Source organism: Trachemys scripta, chromosome 5 (genome assembly GCF_013100865.1).
Source record: "Trachemys scripta elegans isolate TJP31775 chromosome 5, CAS_Tse_1.0, whole genome shotgun sequence".
In the NCBI taxonomy this organism is placed as follows: Eukaryota; Metazoa; Chordata; order Testudines; family Emydidae; genus Trachemys; species Trachemys scripta.
The window spans coordinates 37,488,561-37,505,750 of NC_048302.1; the positions used below are offsets into that span (position 1 = coordinate 37,488,561).

Below are 17,190 nucleotides of genomic sequence, written 5' to 3' on the forward strand. Positions count from 1 at the left end.
TACTACTATAAAGGTGAAATTGTAAAAGGAAGATCTGCCTATTTCAGCTATTTATTTTTTATCACAACTGCTTCTAAAATGATAGTACCATAGAGTAACAACTATATTTTTTGCTCAAACATGAGAATTCAAGAATAGTCCAGAAGGATGACAGGAATTCCTTACAAAAGAAGTATGAAATAAAATTTTTTACCAACCTGAAGATCCTGCATGTTCAGACATGTTCCTTTCATCAACTTCAATGAAGCTTTCTCCTGAGAAGGAACACTTCTTATGATGTTGTTTCATTTGGGCAATCAGGCCTTGCATTTCTTTGTTGCACTGTTTGTATTTTGCACACCTCCCTGTCTTACCCACAGGTAGAGGAACTTCATTAAAATATTCCCAAACTGGGTCTCCTTAACGGCCTGCTGCCATTATAGGCTCTCCTTTCTAGTGAGAGAATAGTATGTTAGATCTCAAATCAATGAAGGCTACACACAGAAAGACCTTAAGACTTCTGGAATATGCTGCTCAAACAGTTTCACTGTTGTTTCTACTGCCTGCCCCTCCCGTCTCACATTTATCTTCAGACTTCTTCTCCTTGTCCAGATCAATTCTGCTCCCAACAATCTTCTATTCATTGAACTTTTTGAAACTTTTCACTTTTAGAGAGAGGTAAGGGATTGACTCTGTGTACAAATTTGCAGAGGGACAATACGGTTGAGGTCTGTTATTCCTCACATCTATATATTATTTATTTAAAAACATTTTTGCTGTTAACAAGCATGTTATCTCTGGAGACACAAATCCACAGTTTGAGAACTGCAAAACTAAGCATCGCTGATGGTATCTTCTAGACTGAGCACTGAGTCCTATTGGGTAGATAGAAAGATTGACCTAAATAATCTATACAGAAGCCCCTGGAACCCCATAAGAGTGGGTTCCTAATCCATGAACTATTGGAACTCATTTACAAAACTTTTCTTAAACATTACATGAATATATTGTCTCATATTATAGAATTAGAATTTATAATCCCTATTCCATGATCAAATATCTTTGAGCTAAGATATAATGTATCTTAATTAAACCTATCTTTAAAAATCCAATTTAAATAAAAAGAATCCGATTTTTAAAAAAAAATCCATTGATTTTTTATCCAGCCTGGAATTGATACAGTATGCTTAGGTCCCTACCAAATTCACAGTCCATTTTAGTCAATTTCACAGTCATAGGATTTTAAAAATCGTAAATTTTACGATTTCAGCTATTTAAATCTGAAATTTCACAGTGTTGTAATTGTAGGGATCCTGATCCAAAAGAGAGTTGTGTGTGCATGGGGGGGAGGGGGAAGGTTGCAAGGTTATTGTAGGAAGGGTTGCGATATTGCTATCCTTACTTCTGCACCGCTGCTGGCAGCGGCACTGGGCAGCTGGAGAGCGGTGGCTGCTGGCTGGGAGCCCAACTCTGAAGGCAGAGCCGCCGCCAGCAGCAGCGCAGAAATAAGGATGGCATGGTATGGTATTGCCACCCTTTACCTCTGTGCTGCTGCCTGCAGAGCTGGGCCCTCCGTCAGCAGCCGCCACTGTCTGGCCGCCCATGGTATGGTATTGCCACCCTTACTTCTGTATGAAATACAGTAAAATTTCTTAATTCTGTATGAAATACTCAGTATAAGAATAACAATATTTGAAAAATACTGAAGAAGACATTATTACATGGGGAAAGATATGCTCATAATTAGTATGAAAGATTTTAATTAAATTACATATTTATTAGTGAATATTGGTGTAAGATTAAGAAACCACTTAATTCAGACTTTAAATAAAAGTTGAATGAAGAAGATTAAATAGGACATTAGAGAATACAGTCTCTTACACTTTTTATAAAGATTATTCTTTTTGATGCTTGTGCATGCTCAAGTGAAGTAGAAAAGATTAAGATAAGAGAAAGGGGAATTGAAACTTCTGTACTGGAATTAAGTAGTTTAAAGCTAAATAACTGATTGTAGTCAAATCAATGGGCCAAGTCCTATACTCTTTTTACTCAGCCCTACTTAGCATTGAAGTGAATGTACATTACACACTGTGCACCCACAGTAGAGAACCAAGCATATATATATAAGGAATAATTGACAGTGTGATATATAGGTCTTATCAAGCATAACTTCTGGATGGCTGCATTACTACCAAGTGAGGAAACTCAAAGTGAATTATGCAGCCTATCTCAAATGCATGATAATAAAATCTTATGCCATACCACGCTGTCACGCATTCTGTGTTTGCTATGAATTAAAAACAACTATTTTACAAATGTTTTAGATTTTTACAAAAATTATCTTAAGCGCTATGACTAAGCAGTCACCTTTTATGTTTGTTATTTTAAAGAGGTAGACAGACGAATCCTGAATTTGTGTATTGTTAACTGTTTAAGAATGATGTATTCACGGCACCAGCTGTTCTGCTCCTGCTCAGCTGACACAGCAAGGACAGAATACTAGGAGAACATCTGATCTTACAACTTTTCCTTAGGGACTATGCACTTGGGACTTAAGTGGTATAAGATCTTGTAATGGTCCTCTGCACGGAGAGTGAATTTTATCAGCAGAGTGGCAATAGGCTCTGGCCCTCAGCCCTACACCGGTAAAACTTATTGAAGTCAGCAAGAGTATTGCCTGAGAATGAGCAATTTAAAGGCTCACAGTGAGTGGGATCACATATTTTGTAGTTGGGGACTTTTTAACGGCAGAATATGGGAAATTTTTTCTCAAAAACTTGCAAAGATATGCCCCCCTTTTTGAGGTATTGGTATAAGAACACAACATAATTTTTCTTACATTTCTATCATTCTTCTCTTCTTATTCCTAAAACTTCATTATAGGTTTGTGCATTCAAACCTTTGCGTATCTAACTGCTTCCCTTTTGTACCAGCATGCGTCTTCAGATCATCCCTGACTGCATTTTAGACCCATCTATGCTGTCTCCCAAAAAAGGTGTTTGCAAGCTACACAAGCATTAAATTACTTTAATTTTCTAGATCAGTCACTGATATTTTTCTGATATTTTTCAGGAACATGGCATTCCAACTGACATGGGCTATGCGGTAGCTCCGCACCACTCCGGGGTTTACCCTGTACATGTTCAGCTTTATGAGGCCTGGAAAAAGGTCTGGAATATCAAAATCACCAGCACAGAAGAGTATCCACATCTAAAACCTGCACGGTACAGACGGGGGTTCATCCACAAAAATATCATGGTGAGCTGCTTTTATGATTTTTATATTCAAACTTACTGCTTCAGCTTTTCATGATTCATTTTAAAAAACAAAACAAAAAAAATGTAAAAGCACAGCATCCTGAAAGTTCACATTGTGAGAAGCACATATGGCTATGTAGAAATTGTAAGGTATAGTTGACATTAACCTGCTAATTAAAATCAGCATGTCTAAACCTCTTGCTGGCATTCACCGTACTGCTGATGAAAGCAGCATAGCTTCTGACATTGGGGCCTATCTGTTACTGCTTTTGATATACTGACATTTTCCTTCAGATTTTTAAGCCAGTAACAAAGTAATTTACAACCAGCTGGACATCTCACCAGTAATACTTTGGTGAGCGTTATTGGTGAGATTTTCAGCTGGTTGTAAATTCATAGCTCCACTGACTGCAAAGGAGTTATTCCAACATACACCAATTGAGAATCTGGCCTTTCATCTTTAAACAGTAAAGTGCTGCTTCAATTGTATGAAATGGTCCTCACCTTGCAACCTTCCCACACATTCTGCCAGTGTGCCTCTTACTATGGCTCAAACCCAGCTAAGCTCTTGGCCCAAGTAGCAGAGCTTTGATGCTGGGTAGATCCCCAGAGGGCTGGAGGGAAGAAAGCATCCTCTCAAGCTGTGGAATTATTCCCTGGAGGCAACTCTAGTCCAAATCACCCGATTCTCCCATTGTACTCCCTATAATTCATATTGACAGACATGGACTGCACTACTTTCCTGACTGTGACTTTTCATTACTGACACAAAATTCTCTGTTAACACCATGTAGGTCATTTAGGCAATAATAATTAAGGAATAGGGTATTTCCTGGCTGTTCAGCATTTGCGAAACCCTGTGCATTATTGTCAGTGAAATGTTTTAAAACAACTTTTTAAAAAATACTTTAGGGTAATTTTTGCATCTTTGCGTATGTGAGAGAGATCACTAATATTTGTACCACATCATACTTTGGGCTGTTTTGAGTGCATTTAGAGGAGTATGCCTGGTGCATTAGCTCCAGCTAATACTTCCATTTAGCTTATACAGTAATTATGGTATTGTCCTAAAGAGTTACCGTGAATAGCATTATTCTGACAAATTAATACTCCAAAATGTAATGTGTGAATCTAGGTTTGGGAGAAGCCTGTTAAAATGATCTGCAGTTATTAAAAATAAAAAATCACACTACGTTAAAGCTTAGTCTCAGGAAAGCATTAGCTGTAAGTAAAATAATAGGTTTGTAGATACCCTCAGGGGGCGTAAAGCATCTGAATAGGGTTGATTGATTCTGAGAACTCTCCAAATAACTCTGTTCATAAATTTTGGTAAAAACATATCATTTTGAAGGCGCATATTGAATAAGATTTAACATAAGCTTTGAGAAACAGGATAGCAGGGCCAAAAATCAATTTACCGAGAATAATCAGCATAAGACCACCTGTCTCAGAAATCTCAGGCTTTCTGTTCTTCAGAGCAAATGCATTAATTTTCTGCATCTGCAGGCTGATGGTGATGAACACATGCCATAATAAAGACATTATATAAGATTTACCAGAAGCATTTCCCCTCCTGCTCAACTTAGCTCTGTACCTTTGTACCAATTGCACTGGTGTTTCATCAGGGAAACCAGAGGAATTTAAAAAGCATTTGTAGGATTATAACAAATAAATTAATTCCATATATTTCATAATTGTAATTGTGATTTATGGTCTATAGCAGGGGTGGGCAAACTACAGCCCATGGGCCTGATCTGGCCCACTAGCCATTTTAATCCAGCCCTCAAGCTCCTGCCGCGGAGCGGGGTCTGGCTTTGCTTCAGCCAGGAGCAGGGGCGGGGGGCATTCCACGCAGCTCCCGGAAACAGCGACATGGCCCCCTTCCAGCTCCTATGCGTAGGGGCAGCCAGGGGGCTCCGCTCCACATGCTGCCCCCGCTCCAAGTGCTGCCCCCGCAGCTCCCCTTGGCCGGGAACCACAGCCAATGGGAGCTGCAGGAGTGGTGCCTGCGGAGAACTGCCTGGCCACACCTCCATGTAGGAGCCAGAGAAGGGACATGCTGCTGCTTCTGAGAGCCACTTGAGGTAATCGCTGCCTGGAGCCTGCACCCCTGAGCCTCTCCCCGTGCCCTTGCCCCAGCCCTGATCCCTCTCCCACCCTCTGAACCCCTCGGTCCCAGCCCAGAGCAACCTCTTACACCCCAAACTCCTCAGCCCCAGCCCCACCCCAGAGCCCGCACCCCCAGCTGAAGCTGTCACACCCCCACACACACACACCCCACATCCCACTCCCCAGCCCAGAACCCCCTCCTGCACTCTGAACTTCTCACTTCTGGCCCCACCCCAGAGCCCGCACCCCCAACCAGAGCCCTCACTCCCTCCCACACCCCAAGCCCAATATTGTGAGCATTCATGACCTGCCATACAATTTCTATGGCTAGATATGGCCCTCAGGCCAAAAAATTTGCCCACCCCTGGTCTATGGTCATTATAAAATATAAAATTCTATAGAATGTTGAAAAAAATTACCACAGAAAAGAATGATTCATATACAAGCATAATTTCTTCCGAGTAAGAAATTTCTGTAGTAGGTGTCAGGTTTAAAAAGTCTGAGCCTTTATTCCAGCAAACACCGACTTTGCCAAACTGCTGTTGATAATCACTGTCATTTGAGATTTAGGCCTATATTTTTAAACGTATTTAAAAATCTGGTCCTTATATGTTCAGCCTTAAGATGTAAATTTTCTGGAAAAAACATTATATATATATGAAACCCATCCATTTTCCAAGTTGGGGATACAAGGAAACATTTCAAAGGTGGTTCTATTGTAAAAAGCAAATGCATGAAATAGCAGCACCGTACTGAAAGGAGCTGTTCCTGTGTATGTTTAGAGTCATACATACTTATTTTAGTCATTAAAAAAATAAGTTTGTACTACTTTTTACTACCATTAATCTTGCAGAGCTGGCTCAGCTGAGAGAAAGTGAGCTGGATTCTATTGTAACTTATGCATCATCAACAAAAATAACTACATTGAATACAGAATCATTATTGTCAATGATGCATGAGCAAGAAAGGACCAATTTGACTTTCAAATTCTGCACTGAGTTTGCAGGGCTGGCACAAAAGAAAGCCTACTTTTAAGTGGAAACTGCACAGATTTGAATGACAATCAATAAATACAGAACACACCACGCTATTTTTATAAAATCACTTTTCAGATTATGATCTCACCTTATGAACTAAAAAAGTTTTGGTGACAGCCTTAAAATACAGTTAGATTAGACATCAAGTACATAAAGAGGTGTTTTTTGTTTTTTGTTTTTTTTGCAGACTCTAAATTACATCTGGCTTTTCAACAATAGTCACTGCGTTTCAAATAAAAATTCATGAATTACTGGGAAAAAATGGCTTGTGGTTTCACTATAATATAAAAGTCACTCGTTTGTTTGTTCAAAAATGCATTATATACCGATATGTCAGTATGTTAGCTTACCCCAGGCCTTAGATTAATTGTCAGTCTAACTACTGACTTCAATTAAAGGTGCAATGCTAAATCTACATAACAGTTTAATGACAGAAAGTAAATGGTAAAGTTACAAAAGTTCATTTGTATTAAATTTATTATTTTACAAAAGGAATGAAAGTCATTTTGGTTTGAGACATTTTTCTTTATCATCCTGTTTTTACTCAGGTCCTTCCTAGGCAAACCTGTGGTCTATTCACTCATACAATTTTCTATAAGGAGTATCCTGGGGGTCCAAAAGAACTAGACAAGAGTATCCAGGGAGGGGAGTTGTTTTTCACAGTTGTTCTCAATCCAGTAAGTACTACAACCTGCTTTTGAAATGATTAACAAAAAATGATTAAAGAGCAATTTGCTGATGAACTATGTCTCTCAAGAAATATTGATTTGTCACAGATCAAAGCAGTCTCCTCGTCGTTATCTAATATGTTTGAGCTATGATACTGTGCAGATATACTATAAGATTTAATAGTTTGATGCTGGCTTCTATTTTATCTGGCTTATAGTTAATGTGGTGTCTAAAGCCAAGCCTCTATCTTTTTTTGTTTTGCTTTTTTGATTTTTTAGATTCATCAATAATTAAGATTTAATTTCTAAAAGTATTAAAGTATTGAGAATTCTTATTGTTAAAGCTGCAACATCCGAAGAAGTGGGCTGTAGTCCACGAAAGCTTATGCTCTAATAAATTTGTTAGTCTCTAAGGTGCCACAAGTACTCCTGTTCTTCTTTTTACCTTAGGTGAAGTCCATAAGAATCGATATTCTACCCTTGAGACTTCCAAGTTAGACAGTTAGACACATCTATTGGTTTAAGAAAGTCGCAAAGAAGTGACTTTTTAATGCTTTTTGAGAATTGCTCATTTACTGATTCATAGGCACCGTTCACTCTACTTCAAAGTAAAGTTTCATTTAAATGGACCACTCAGTCAGTCTATTTACCCTCTTATTTATCCCTGGAGAAAGAATGGAGCAGCCAGGCTATTAAACTGCGGAATATTGAAGGTTAGCATAATATAGCACAATATTTTTGAAATTGGCTTGGATTAGGTCAGATTTATCAAGAATTGACATGCGACTCCTATTTGTAATTCTTAGGTAAGTTTTGGCCCCAAGGTCAAGGTGAATTTGAATTGAAAGGCAAAGTATTGATAAAACCTAGGCTGCATTTGCAACTTGCAAATAAGATTTGGTATGATGAATTTACACTGACACTTAACCACTAGGCTGGGGTTTTCAAAGGTGCTTAAAAGAGTGGGACATCTATTTCCTTTCAGATCCTTTGAATAGCTCAGCCTAAACATTATTGTGCCCTCATTTAATACAAACAATGTAAGTGGGAGTTCAGAGGAAAGAAGCTGTCTGTAAGCAACTCTGGGGAATTTGACTCACAATTGGCAAGCAATTCTTTTTCAAGACTTAAATTCTTTTACACTTTAGTTTTAATTGTTTGGGGGTTTGGGTTTGGGTTTTTTTTTTTTTGTTATGTTTAGAGGTTACGAAATGAATGTAAGAAAGAAAAAACACACATCCTCCACAAAGCTGCAGTCTCCCTAGTTCAGGATACCTGCAGGAGTCACTCTGATCTTCAGGTGAGGCAATGGCATCAGGTACAAATAGAAAAGTATCCTTTTTCAGGTCAGATACATTAATAGGGTGAGATTGGGGCAGCCCTTTGGGTGGGAGGCTTCAGTCAAAAGCTGGGTGCTTTAGGAAGTTGCTGCAACTCTTCTAAGGGGTGCAGGGAGGCTCAAGCACCACTCTGCTTTGTCATAATATGGAACAAAGCTCCTCAAGGGTAGTGTGCTAGCTCAAGAAATGGGACTGGAAGAAAAAGATATAGCACCAAAAAATTGGAGTCAGGTGGTGAACTACACTCCAGGATTAGAAAGAGGTACGGACACAACTTAGCTGACCGGACCTCTTCTGATCCTGACAGCAGTGTGGTAGCAAAGCTTAACATGGGTCTGGTTGCTTGAATCATAAACCCATCCAAAAGCAAGAGAGCTGCTTGAGGAGGATTTGTTACTTCTGAGTTTGAGAGGGTGACTTGGCCAGGTCTGAAGCAGTGCTTTCTGACAGGCACTCAAGGAGCGGAGCATTCATCTTCCCCACCGTGAGATATTTTCCTATGAGCATCCTGATTTTTACAGGGCATGGCACTTGTTACAATGGTGCCGTGTTGTTTACTTTGGCACAGGAATTCATGCCCTAGAACAAGAATTTATATACATTTTGGGTTGGAAAAAATCTCATGGATTATTTTGGCTTGTCTTGCGAACTCAGGTTTGGCAGTCTTAACATTAGCCAATTAGGAGGAGTTACTTGACATAGCCAATTCTTCTGCTTCGCTTCTCTAGGCCTTTCCCTACCAGCCTGTCAGTGGGCTGATGCAGTCAGCACTCACCTACTGGAAAATCTGCAATTGGTATCCACTCTACTTCTACTGTCTACTATTTAAAAGCCCTTCACTGCTCCCATCTAAGTAAACACATAGCTGCACATGCACAGATGGGGGGGTATCTGATTTAAAAAACAAAATCTTTGGTTTTGTATACATTACTTGACATCTTGCCTAGCACTAATGCTCTGCAATGTTGCATAGGAGACCTTTTAGTCCTAATCCTGCCAGCTCATTCCCTGTGATTTAAATTAATACAGCAACGCCATGTGCTGTATACTTATCAGATCTCTTAAACAAAACAAGGTTGATGCTATGCTGTATTTGAATGTGACAGTTTTGAGGAAACAGACCATAAAATGTGTGTTCCTTTTCCACACTACACTATTGCTGCTACTCCACTGTAGATAGAACCTCTTTCTGCAATTCTGGCTGCATTCTCTCCTGCTTTTTGTTACTTTATTAATATTATTTCCCTTTGTTCCAATTGTCTCTACTAGAATGACTGTATTTAAAAAAAAACATTAATATTGAGGATTATGTTTTAAAGCTGAGACTTTAATTGTACAAAATTCAAGACATTCAAAATTAAGATTTCCTTCTCCCCTAAACAGTGCCTCCTTTTGTGTTTTATTGTTTTTTGTTTTTTATTTGAATTATTGTAGCATCTGGAGACCCCAGTTGCAGATCAGAGCCCCCTTGTGTGAGGTACTGTATACACATATAATAAAAAGTTAGTCCTTGCCCCAAAGAGCTTACAATCTCTATATATTGCAACATAACAGCTGATGTATAAAATAGATAAACTGGGGGGAAAGACAAGATGAACAGTGGTAACATAGATGTTTCAGCATATCTGCCTAGCAGTTGTTGATCGAAGGTACAATAGTGTCTTTGTATGAGTTACATTGTGCGATCATGATTATTGTAACATTAAGCAATGTAATGTATTATTCAGCATACAATACAATATAAAATAATGGGCGTTAAATGCGCTCTTTTTTATAATTTCATATACACACAAATAGAATGCCAAAATTTTGCCATGACGAATTGCAGATATAGCTTTAGTGTCTGCCTTTGAAAAGATAGACCATAAGTTTTAAATACTTATTTAAAAATAGTTCCTAAAGCTGTTTGCCTTTGGGCTGATGGATAACCAATTTAAAAAAGGAGGCTTATCATACACATTTTTTTTAAAGTGTCAAATGTATTTATATAATAAATTGCAAGTCTAGCAAAAATGTTTTATTTGTGCAAAGAGTAGACACTAATCATAGAATATCAGGGTTGGAAGGGACCTTAGGAGGTCATCTAGCCCAACCCCCTGCTCAAAGCAGGATCAATCCCAAACTAAATCATCCCAGCTAGGGCTTTGTCAAGCCTGACCTTAAAAACCTCGAAGGAAGGAGATTCCACAACCTCCCTAGGTAACCCATTCCAGTGCTTCACCACCCTCCTAGTGAAAAAGTTTTTCCTAATATCCAACTTAAACCTCCCGCACTGCAACTTGAGACCATTGCTCCTTGTTCTGTCATCTGGTACCACTGAGAACAGTCTAGATCCATCCTCTTTGGAACCCCCTTTCAGGTAGCTGAAAGCAGCTATCAAATCCCCCACCATTCTTCTCTTCTGCAGACTAAACAATCCCAGTTCCCTCAGCCTCTCCTCATAAGTCATGTGCTCCAGCCCTCTAATCATTTTTGTTGCCCTCCGCTGGACTCTTTCCAATTTTTCCACATCCTTCTTGTGTGGACCCAAAGTGTGGGGACCAAAACTGGACACAGTACTTCAGATGAGACCTCACTAATGTTGAATAGAGGGGAATGATCACGTCCCTCGATCTGCTGGCAATGCTCCTACTTTATACAGCCCAAAATGCCATTAGTCTTCTTGGCAACAAGGGCACAATGTTGACTCATATCCAGGTTCTCGTCCACTGTAACTCCTACGTCTTTTTCTGCAGAACTGCTGCCTAGCCATTCAGTCCCTATCCTACTTCAAAAGATAAAGTACGTATTTTCTTATATTTCAATGATCATGACATGTTTTATTTCACAAACTTTCATGTACTTATCATAAAGTAGTTTGGATTTATTTTTGAGGAAATAATCATATATTCAGCCTACTACAGGAAACAAAACTTCCATTGGGAGGAATTCTCTTTATATCACTTGGCCACAGATACAAAAAACATTAAGAGGAACCATTATAAAGGAACCATTACACTGTCAAGTAAATGATATTCTCTTCAAAAAAAGTTAAATACTTGTACAGTTCACAGAAATGTTTTGATAAGGTGAATTTAAAATTAAATTTAAGCCCTCACTTGATTTCACTTACATTGTCAGTTTAGCTTGGACTATTAACATTATGTGAATATAGGTTTGTTGGGGTTTTTTTTGTGTTTTGTTTTTTTGTGGTTTAAGTTATTAACCTGGTTCTGTACGAAATGCATAAGAGTACTTCACATTCAAGTCAATCCCCATAAAAATCAGCCCCAAAACGTTCTTTGTGGTCTGGTCATACAATGGTAGCTTTTCACCAGAGAGGCTTTCTTCCTGTAATAGTCTGGAAACAACCACAAGTACAGAATGAACCACAAACAACAGTACCATATGTGAATCTGTAAGCTTTTGACATATGAGAACCTGTGTTAGTGCCATTTTCCCAGGGCATTCTCAATTCACTAGCCCTGCAGGTAAGAAAAGCATCAATCTACACAGGAAATCCTGCTCTGCAAACGATCTCTGCTACTTATATAATGTGGGACATAAGAGCTAATGTACCAAAGTAGCTAATCTTGTGGTCTGCAAACCTCTGTATTTATTTTGTATGGATTTATATCCCTAGCCTGCTGGTTGAATTGTGATCTGATTGTGGCTGTAGAAAGACCTTGGCAGCAATGCCCATTATGTTTATAAAGCATTGAGTGCTTAAGTGCTACCTAACTGTGAAAGGAGATTGAATAGTTTTATAACTCATTGCCTACTTTTTAATAATACTTTACACTTCTACTGTTGAAGATCTCAAAGGGCCAGATTCTCATTAATGTCAATGGACTTGGGCCAATTTACTGCAGCTGAGGATCTAGCGCAGTGTTTCATAAAAATTAATGAATCAAGCCTCACAACAGTCCTGTATTATTAGTATTCGAATATTATTTTTCTCATTTGCTGATCAGAAAACTGAGGCACACAAAGGTTATGTGACTTGCCCAAAGCCACATGGCAGAACTAGGAAGAGACCTCAGATCTTATGGCTCTTATTCTTACTTATATGTAAGACAAATGTGGTGTCAGATGTCATTAGTCATCTATCCAGCTGGAAACTCTCTGTTTAATCATTGGTCTCTTGTTTCTGAGGATTACTCCTATTTCCTCTCCTTTTTCTCCTTTTATGTAGAAGTGGCTCCAAGTGGGGCCACATAGATTGGATCCTCCTCTTTGTATTCAGATGCTTCAATAGGTTTACAACCCCTTCCTTACAAAGAAGAACCTTGATTCTGTGGGAACAGCTGGGAGCAGGAGGAGATGTAACACCATATGACCTGCAAGTAATCAGTCCACAAAGCACAGTATGAGAACCACTAGTATAAGGAAATGTGAACCTACTGAACATATCAAAAAGAAGGACTGAATTAAAGTGCTGTTTGCCCTCTATCTCTGTTTAAGCAGTCAGACAATAAACATTCAAGGGTTCATCCTTAACCATTTGCCCTTCACAAAGTAAAGTAATACTCACCATGAAAGTGGCAAAATGTGGCCCTAAGAAACTTTTAGGAAAGAAAATGTTATTGTTCTTTTTAAAAAAAAAATAATAATTTGCATTAATTTAACCAAAAATGTTTTAAAAATCCCAAACGATTCCATAAAAACTAAATAAACTAGTGCAATTTCTAGGCATACTGTATCTGTAATGGCATCAAAAATATTTCAGTTAAGTATCTGTGTCAGATAAAATTGTTAGACCCTTCAATGAAAGCCTGATTCATCCATCTTTGTCTGCAGTATTAAATGAATATTCTGGATTAGTAGGAACAAGTTTCTGTTCAGTGTCTCAAAGAATGAAATGATACCAATCTCCTAAGGGTATCTTGTGAACGATGAAAAAAAGTGAGCATTTAGATTCTGAATTATATATAACTATCAGGTAGATATAGTATACTGCCATCAGCAGTATCATTTTTTGTAGGATTTACTAATAAAACATGACAAGAAGACACCATTACTAGCCGTGGGCCAGTTTGAGAGTAATTAGATCCAAGGGCCAAGCTGAATTGAACATACAAACACACCTTTGATATAAATCTATGTGAACGTTTCTCTATCTCCCTCTGTTTTTCTCTTGCTCACATACAAAACACTGTGGATATTATGGACATACATCCATACTACTAACCTATGTCCATCATAGTCAGTGCTTTTATTACCAAGTAAAGTGGAGCACATGTGACAAGACTGTTTGTATATGTAAGTGGAGGAGTTTAAATTGAGAGAACACCTGATGTAGATTTCCAGGCTCAAACATAATGAATTCTCAAAGCCTATGCAGAGGCTGTATTACAGGCCAAGAGAACAATCCTATCAGCCTCCACTGAAGCTGCCAAATCCTGCTCAAGGAGCTATCCAGGGTGATAATGTACTTCATCAATCCTGAGTGCTTACAACCTGCATCAGAACAGAGCACCAAGTACTGTGAAGAACTGTCATCCTGCTTCGCCGAAAAGATCACACACGTTCAGCAAGCCTTCTCAAGCAGCTTAGATCCGCTCCACTAATAGCCACCAACTGACAGCCCACTTACATTCTTAGGGTTCAGTGCAGCCACTCATCAAATAATTCTGGAACCCTAAAGGCGTCTTGACCGAAGACTTGTGAATCTGACCCATGCCTGTCCTGGCTAGTGAAAGATGAACATGAACCACAGGTGCCACTCCTGATTAAAATAAATCATGTCTCATTCAGAGAAAGAATCTTCCCATCCTCCTTCAAACACACAATAGTCTGACTAACACTGAAGAAACCCAGCCAGAATATATTGGTTCTAGCCAACTAAAACCCAGTGTCAAACCTCCCATTGCTGAGCAAGCTTGCAGAGAAGCTAGCCAAAGGCCAACAAAAGCTAATTTAACTGAAGCTAACAGTCTATACCTAGCACAATCAGGATTCAGGCAAGGACATGGGACTGAAACCACTTCAGTGGCACTGATGGATGATCTCCTGGTGTTCCTAGAGGGAGGGAAGAGAGCTAGTCTTCTCCTCCTGGACTTCTCTGTAGCATTTAACACTGTTGACTCTGCAATACTTCTCTCTTGCCTGACAGACATGGCAGGAGTCCAGGGTAATGAGCTAAAATGATTTAAGTCCTTCCTGGAGGGATGCACCTAATGAGTAATAATGGGAAACTGCATTTCCACTATTAGACCCCCTCACTTATAGAGTCCCATGAGGATCAATTCTCTCTCCAGTCTTTTTCAACATCTACAAGCAACTACACTAGCTGAACTGGTCAGACAACTTGGACTCAAACGCCAGCAAGGTGCAAATGACACATAATTCTACCTTCACCACATATGACCAGACCACTACCACTAAGATGGCCCCCTGCTTGGGCAAAATCAGCTCATGCATGAAGAAAAGCTAGCTGAAGCTGAACCCAAGCAAGACAAAGGTTAGGCAGAGGAAAGCATTTTGAGGGGTTTGAATCCATGGTGCAGTCTCCTTGAGGGTACACACCCACAGTTGGTCAAGTCAGTCTGTAGATTATGAGCACTTCTGGATTCCTTACTCGTAATAAGCTCTCACATTACAGCCTGTACAAATAAAGCTTTCTGTCATCTCCCATTGGCAAAGAGACTCCATCCTATCCTATTGGATGATGACATGGTCTCAGTTATTCATGCCTTTGTCACTTCTCAGCTGAATTACAGCAATGTGATATATCTAGGCTTTCAGAATTTAGGAAACTCCAAATGGTATAGAACTCAGTAGCATATCCTCTCAGTAATACAGGCTGCCGTGAGCACATCATACCTGTCCTTTACTGTCTGTGCTGGCTTCCCATAGAATATCAATTTAAGTTCAAGGTCTCAGTCATTATCTTCAAGACACTCCATGAACTGGGTTTAGGATAGCTGAAAGACAACCTAAACCTCTGGGATGAAAACAGTGGTCAATAACTTCGCTTCTCTGACACAATGGAACGCTCTACAATAAGAATAAAGTTAGTCTGTGCAAGAGAACTTCTCAGAGGCTGGTCCGAGACTGTGGAACTCCCACAAGAACTAAGGACCATCATAGACCTCTCCACTTTCTGTTTCAATTGCAAGACATATTTTTTTGACTTTGCCTTCTCTGACATAAATATGTAGCAACATGTATATTTAAAAAAAAATCCCTAAACCTAAACAAGACAGTCCACTTCTCCCCTTCGAGAGAAGATAAGAGAACAAACACATGAGGGATGTGTATTCACATTGCTTAATGAACTACTGGAAGATGTTCAATACTATAGTGATGAGCACAGTATAAGAACCTATAAAGAACATTATAGAGGAGTTGTATTTTCTGTAATAAAATATATTGGCTTCTGTGCTGCCTAGAGCAACTGTTGTCTGGTTAAGTCCCCAAATTAATGCAGAGCCCCAATGAGCAATGCAGCACTTGCTTGCATAAAGGGTCTGATGGTGACTACAGAGTGGTAGAGAAATGTGTTCCATAACGCTCATTTGTCTCTGGGTCTGCGATGCCATCAGCTTCCCTGCTCACTTTCATGACATAACTAAGTGTTAGCCCCCGTCCATGCTGCATAGTGGCCAGGAGTGGCTCAGTGATTTGTAAAATAGATCATGGTTTATTTGTATTCATTTGATTCCAAAGTATCTATTATGGACTTCTGTTTGTATCCCAGTAATGAGAGGGTATGGTAACAGAGATGTTTCTAAGTGTTTAGTACACATATGCAAGGTTGTACATTAGGCTGTGCGGTGGAATGTATTCTCCAAACAGATAATTTTGACCATGGGTCTAGTTTTGCACTATTGAAGTCAATGGGAGTTTTGTCATTATCTTCAATGGAGCTGGAACATATGTGCATATTCATTATGATTTAAGATATTGGGATGCCTAAGGAACAGACTGTAGAATAATACTGAAAATAGTATAATTACATTATATAAGCAGTAGTATGGCCTAATCTGGAATACTATTTGCAGTACATGTCACTCTATCTCAAAAAAGGATATTGCAGAATTAGAAGCAGATAAGAGAACAGTGACAAGAACGACCATGGTCATGGAAAGAATCTAATTTGAAGAGAGATTGAAAAGTTTGGGATGTTTATCTAAGAAAGGAGATGAATAAAAGGGAACCAGATAAAAGTATATAAAATAATGAATGGTCTAGAAACATAGATCAAAAGGTTCTGTTTTCCCTGGCTCATGACACAAGAACAAGGGAATATTCAATTAAATTAAAAGGTAGAAAATTCAAAAATGATACAAGGAAATAAGTTTTCATATAACATTTAGCAAGATTCAAAGATTGGTGATTTAGCAGGATAACAAGAATGTTCAAAGTTATAATAGCTAATGCTATTAAAAAATGTGGTTGTAATATAAAATATCATGGCTCAGGTTTGAAGCCAATTTTTAATTCTTAGGGATTCAGGTGAGACCTTCATGGAGGGCAGACTATTCCACATCTGTTCACTGTAGATATAAATTATAAATTAAAAAAATAAAATGCTATTTCCTCAGCAGATGAAACTTATTGAAATGTGCTGTATTCATCTGCATCAATTTCCAATCAACAGGTTGGAATTTATTACAAGATGATTTTATTTCACTTTTTGAATCTATTTGGTTTACTTGCTAAATCCTGAAATCAGCTGGGGAACCTAGCAGAGAGAAATATTCTAAAATATGAGTCATTTATTAGGCCCAAAGGTTCTTAATATAAAACTATACAGCTCAACAAGGACAAAGTCCAGCAAAGTAGTGAATGTTCTCATTTCTCATTGATGTAAGCG

General features: G+C 38.7%; 1 protein-coding gene across 1 annotated transcript in view; it reads left to right on the forward strand.

Moving 5' to 3' along the window:
• LOC117877977 (bifunctional heparan sulfate N-deacetylase/N-sulfotransferase 3) overlaps positions 1-17,190 on the forward strand; it is a 103,380-nt gene that overhangs the window by 54,013 nt on the left and 32,177 nt on the right. Inside the window, exons 5-6 of the mRNA XM_034771723.1 lie at positions 3,052-3,237; positions 6,931-7,059. Coding sequence (XP_034627614.1) covers positions 3,052-3,237; positions 6,931-7,059 — 315 coding nt within the window. The remainder of the gene's footprint in view (positions 1-3,051; positions 3,238-6,930; positions 7,060-17,190) is intronic.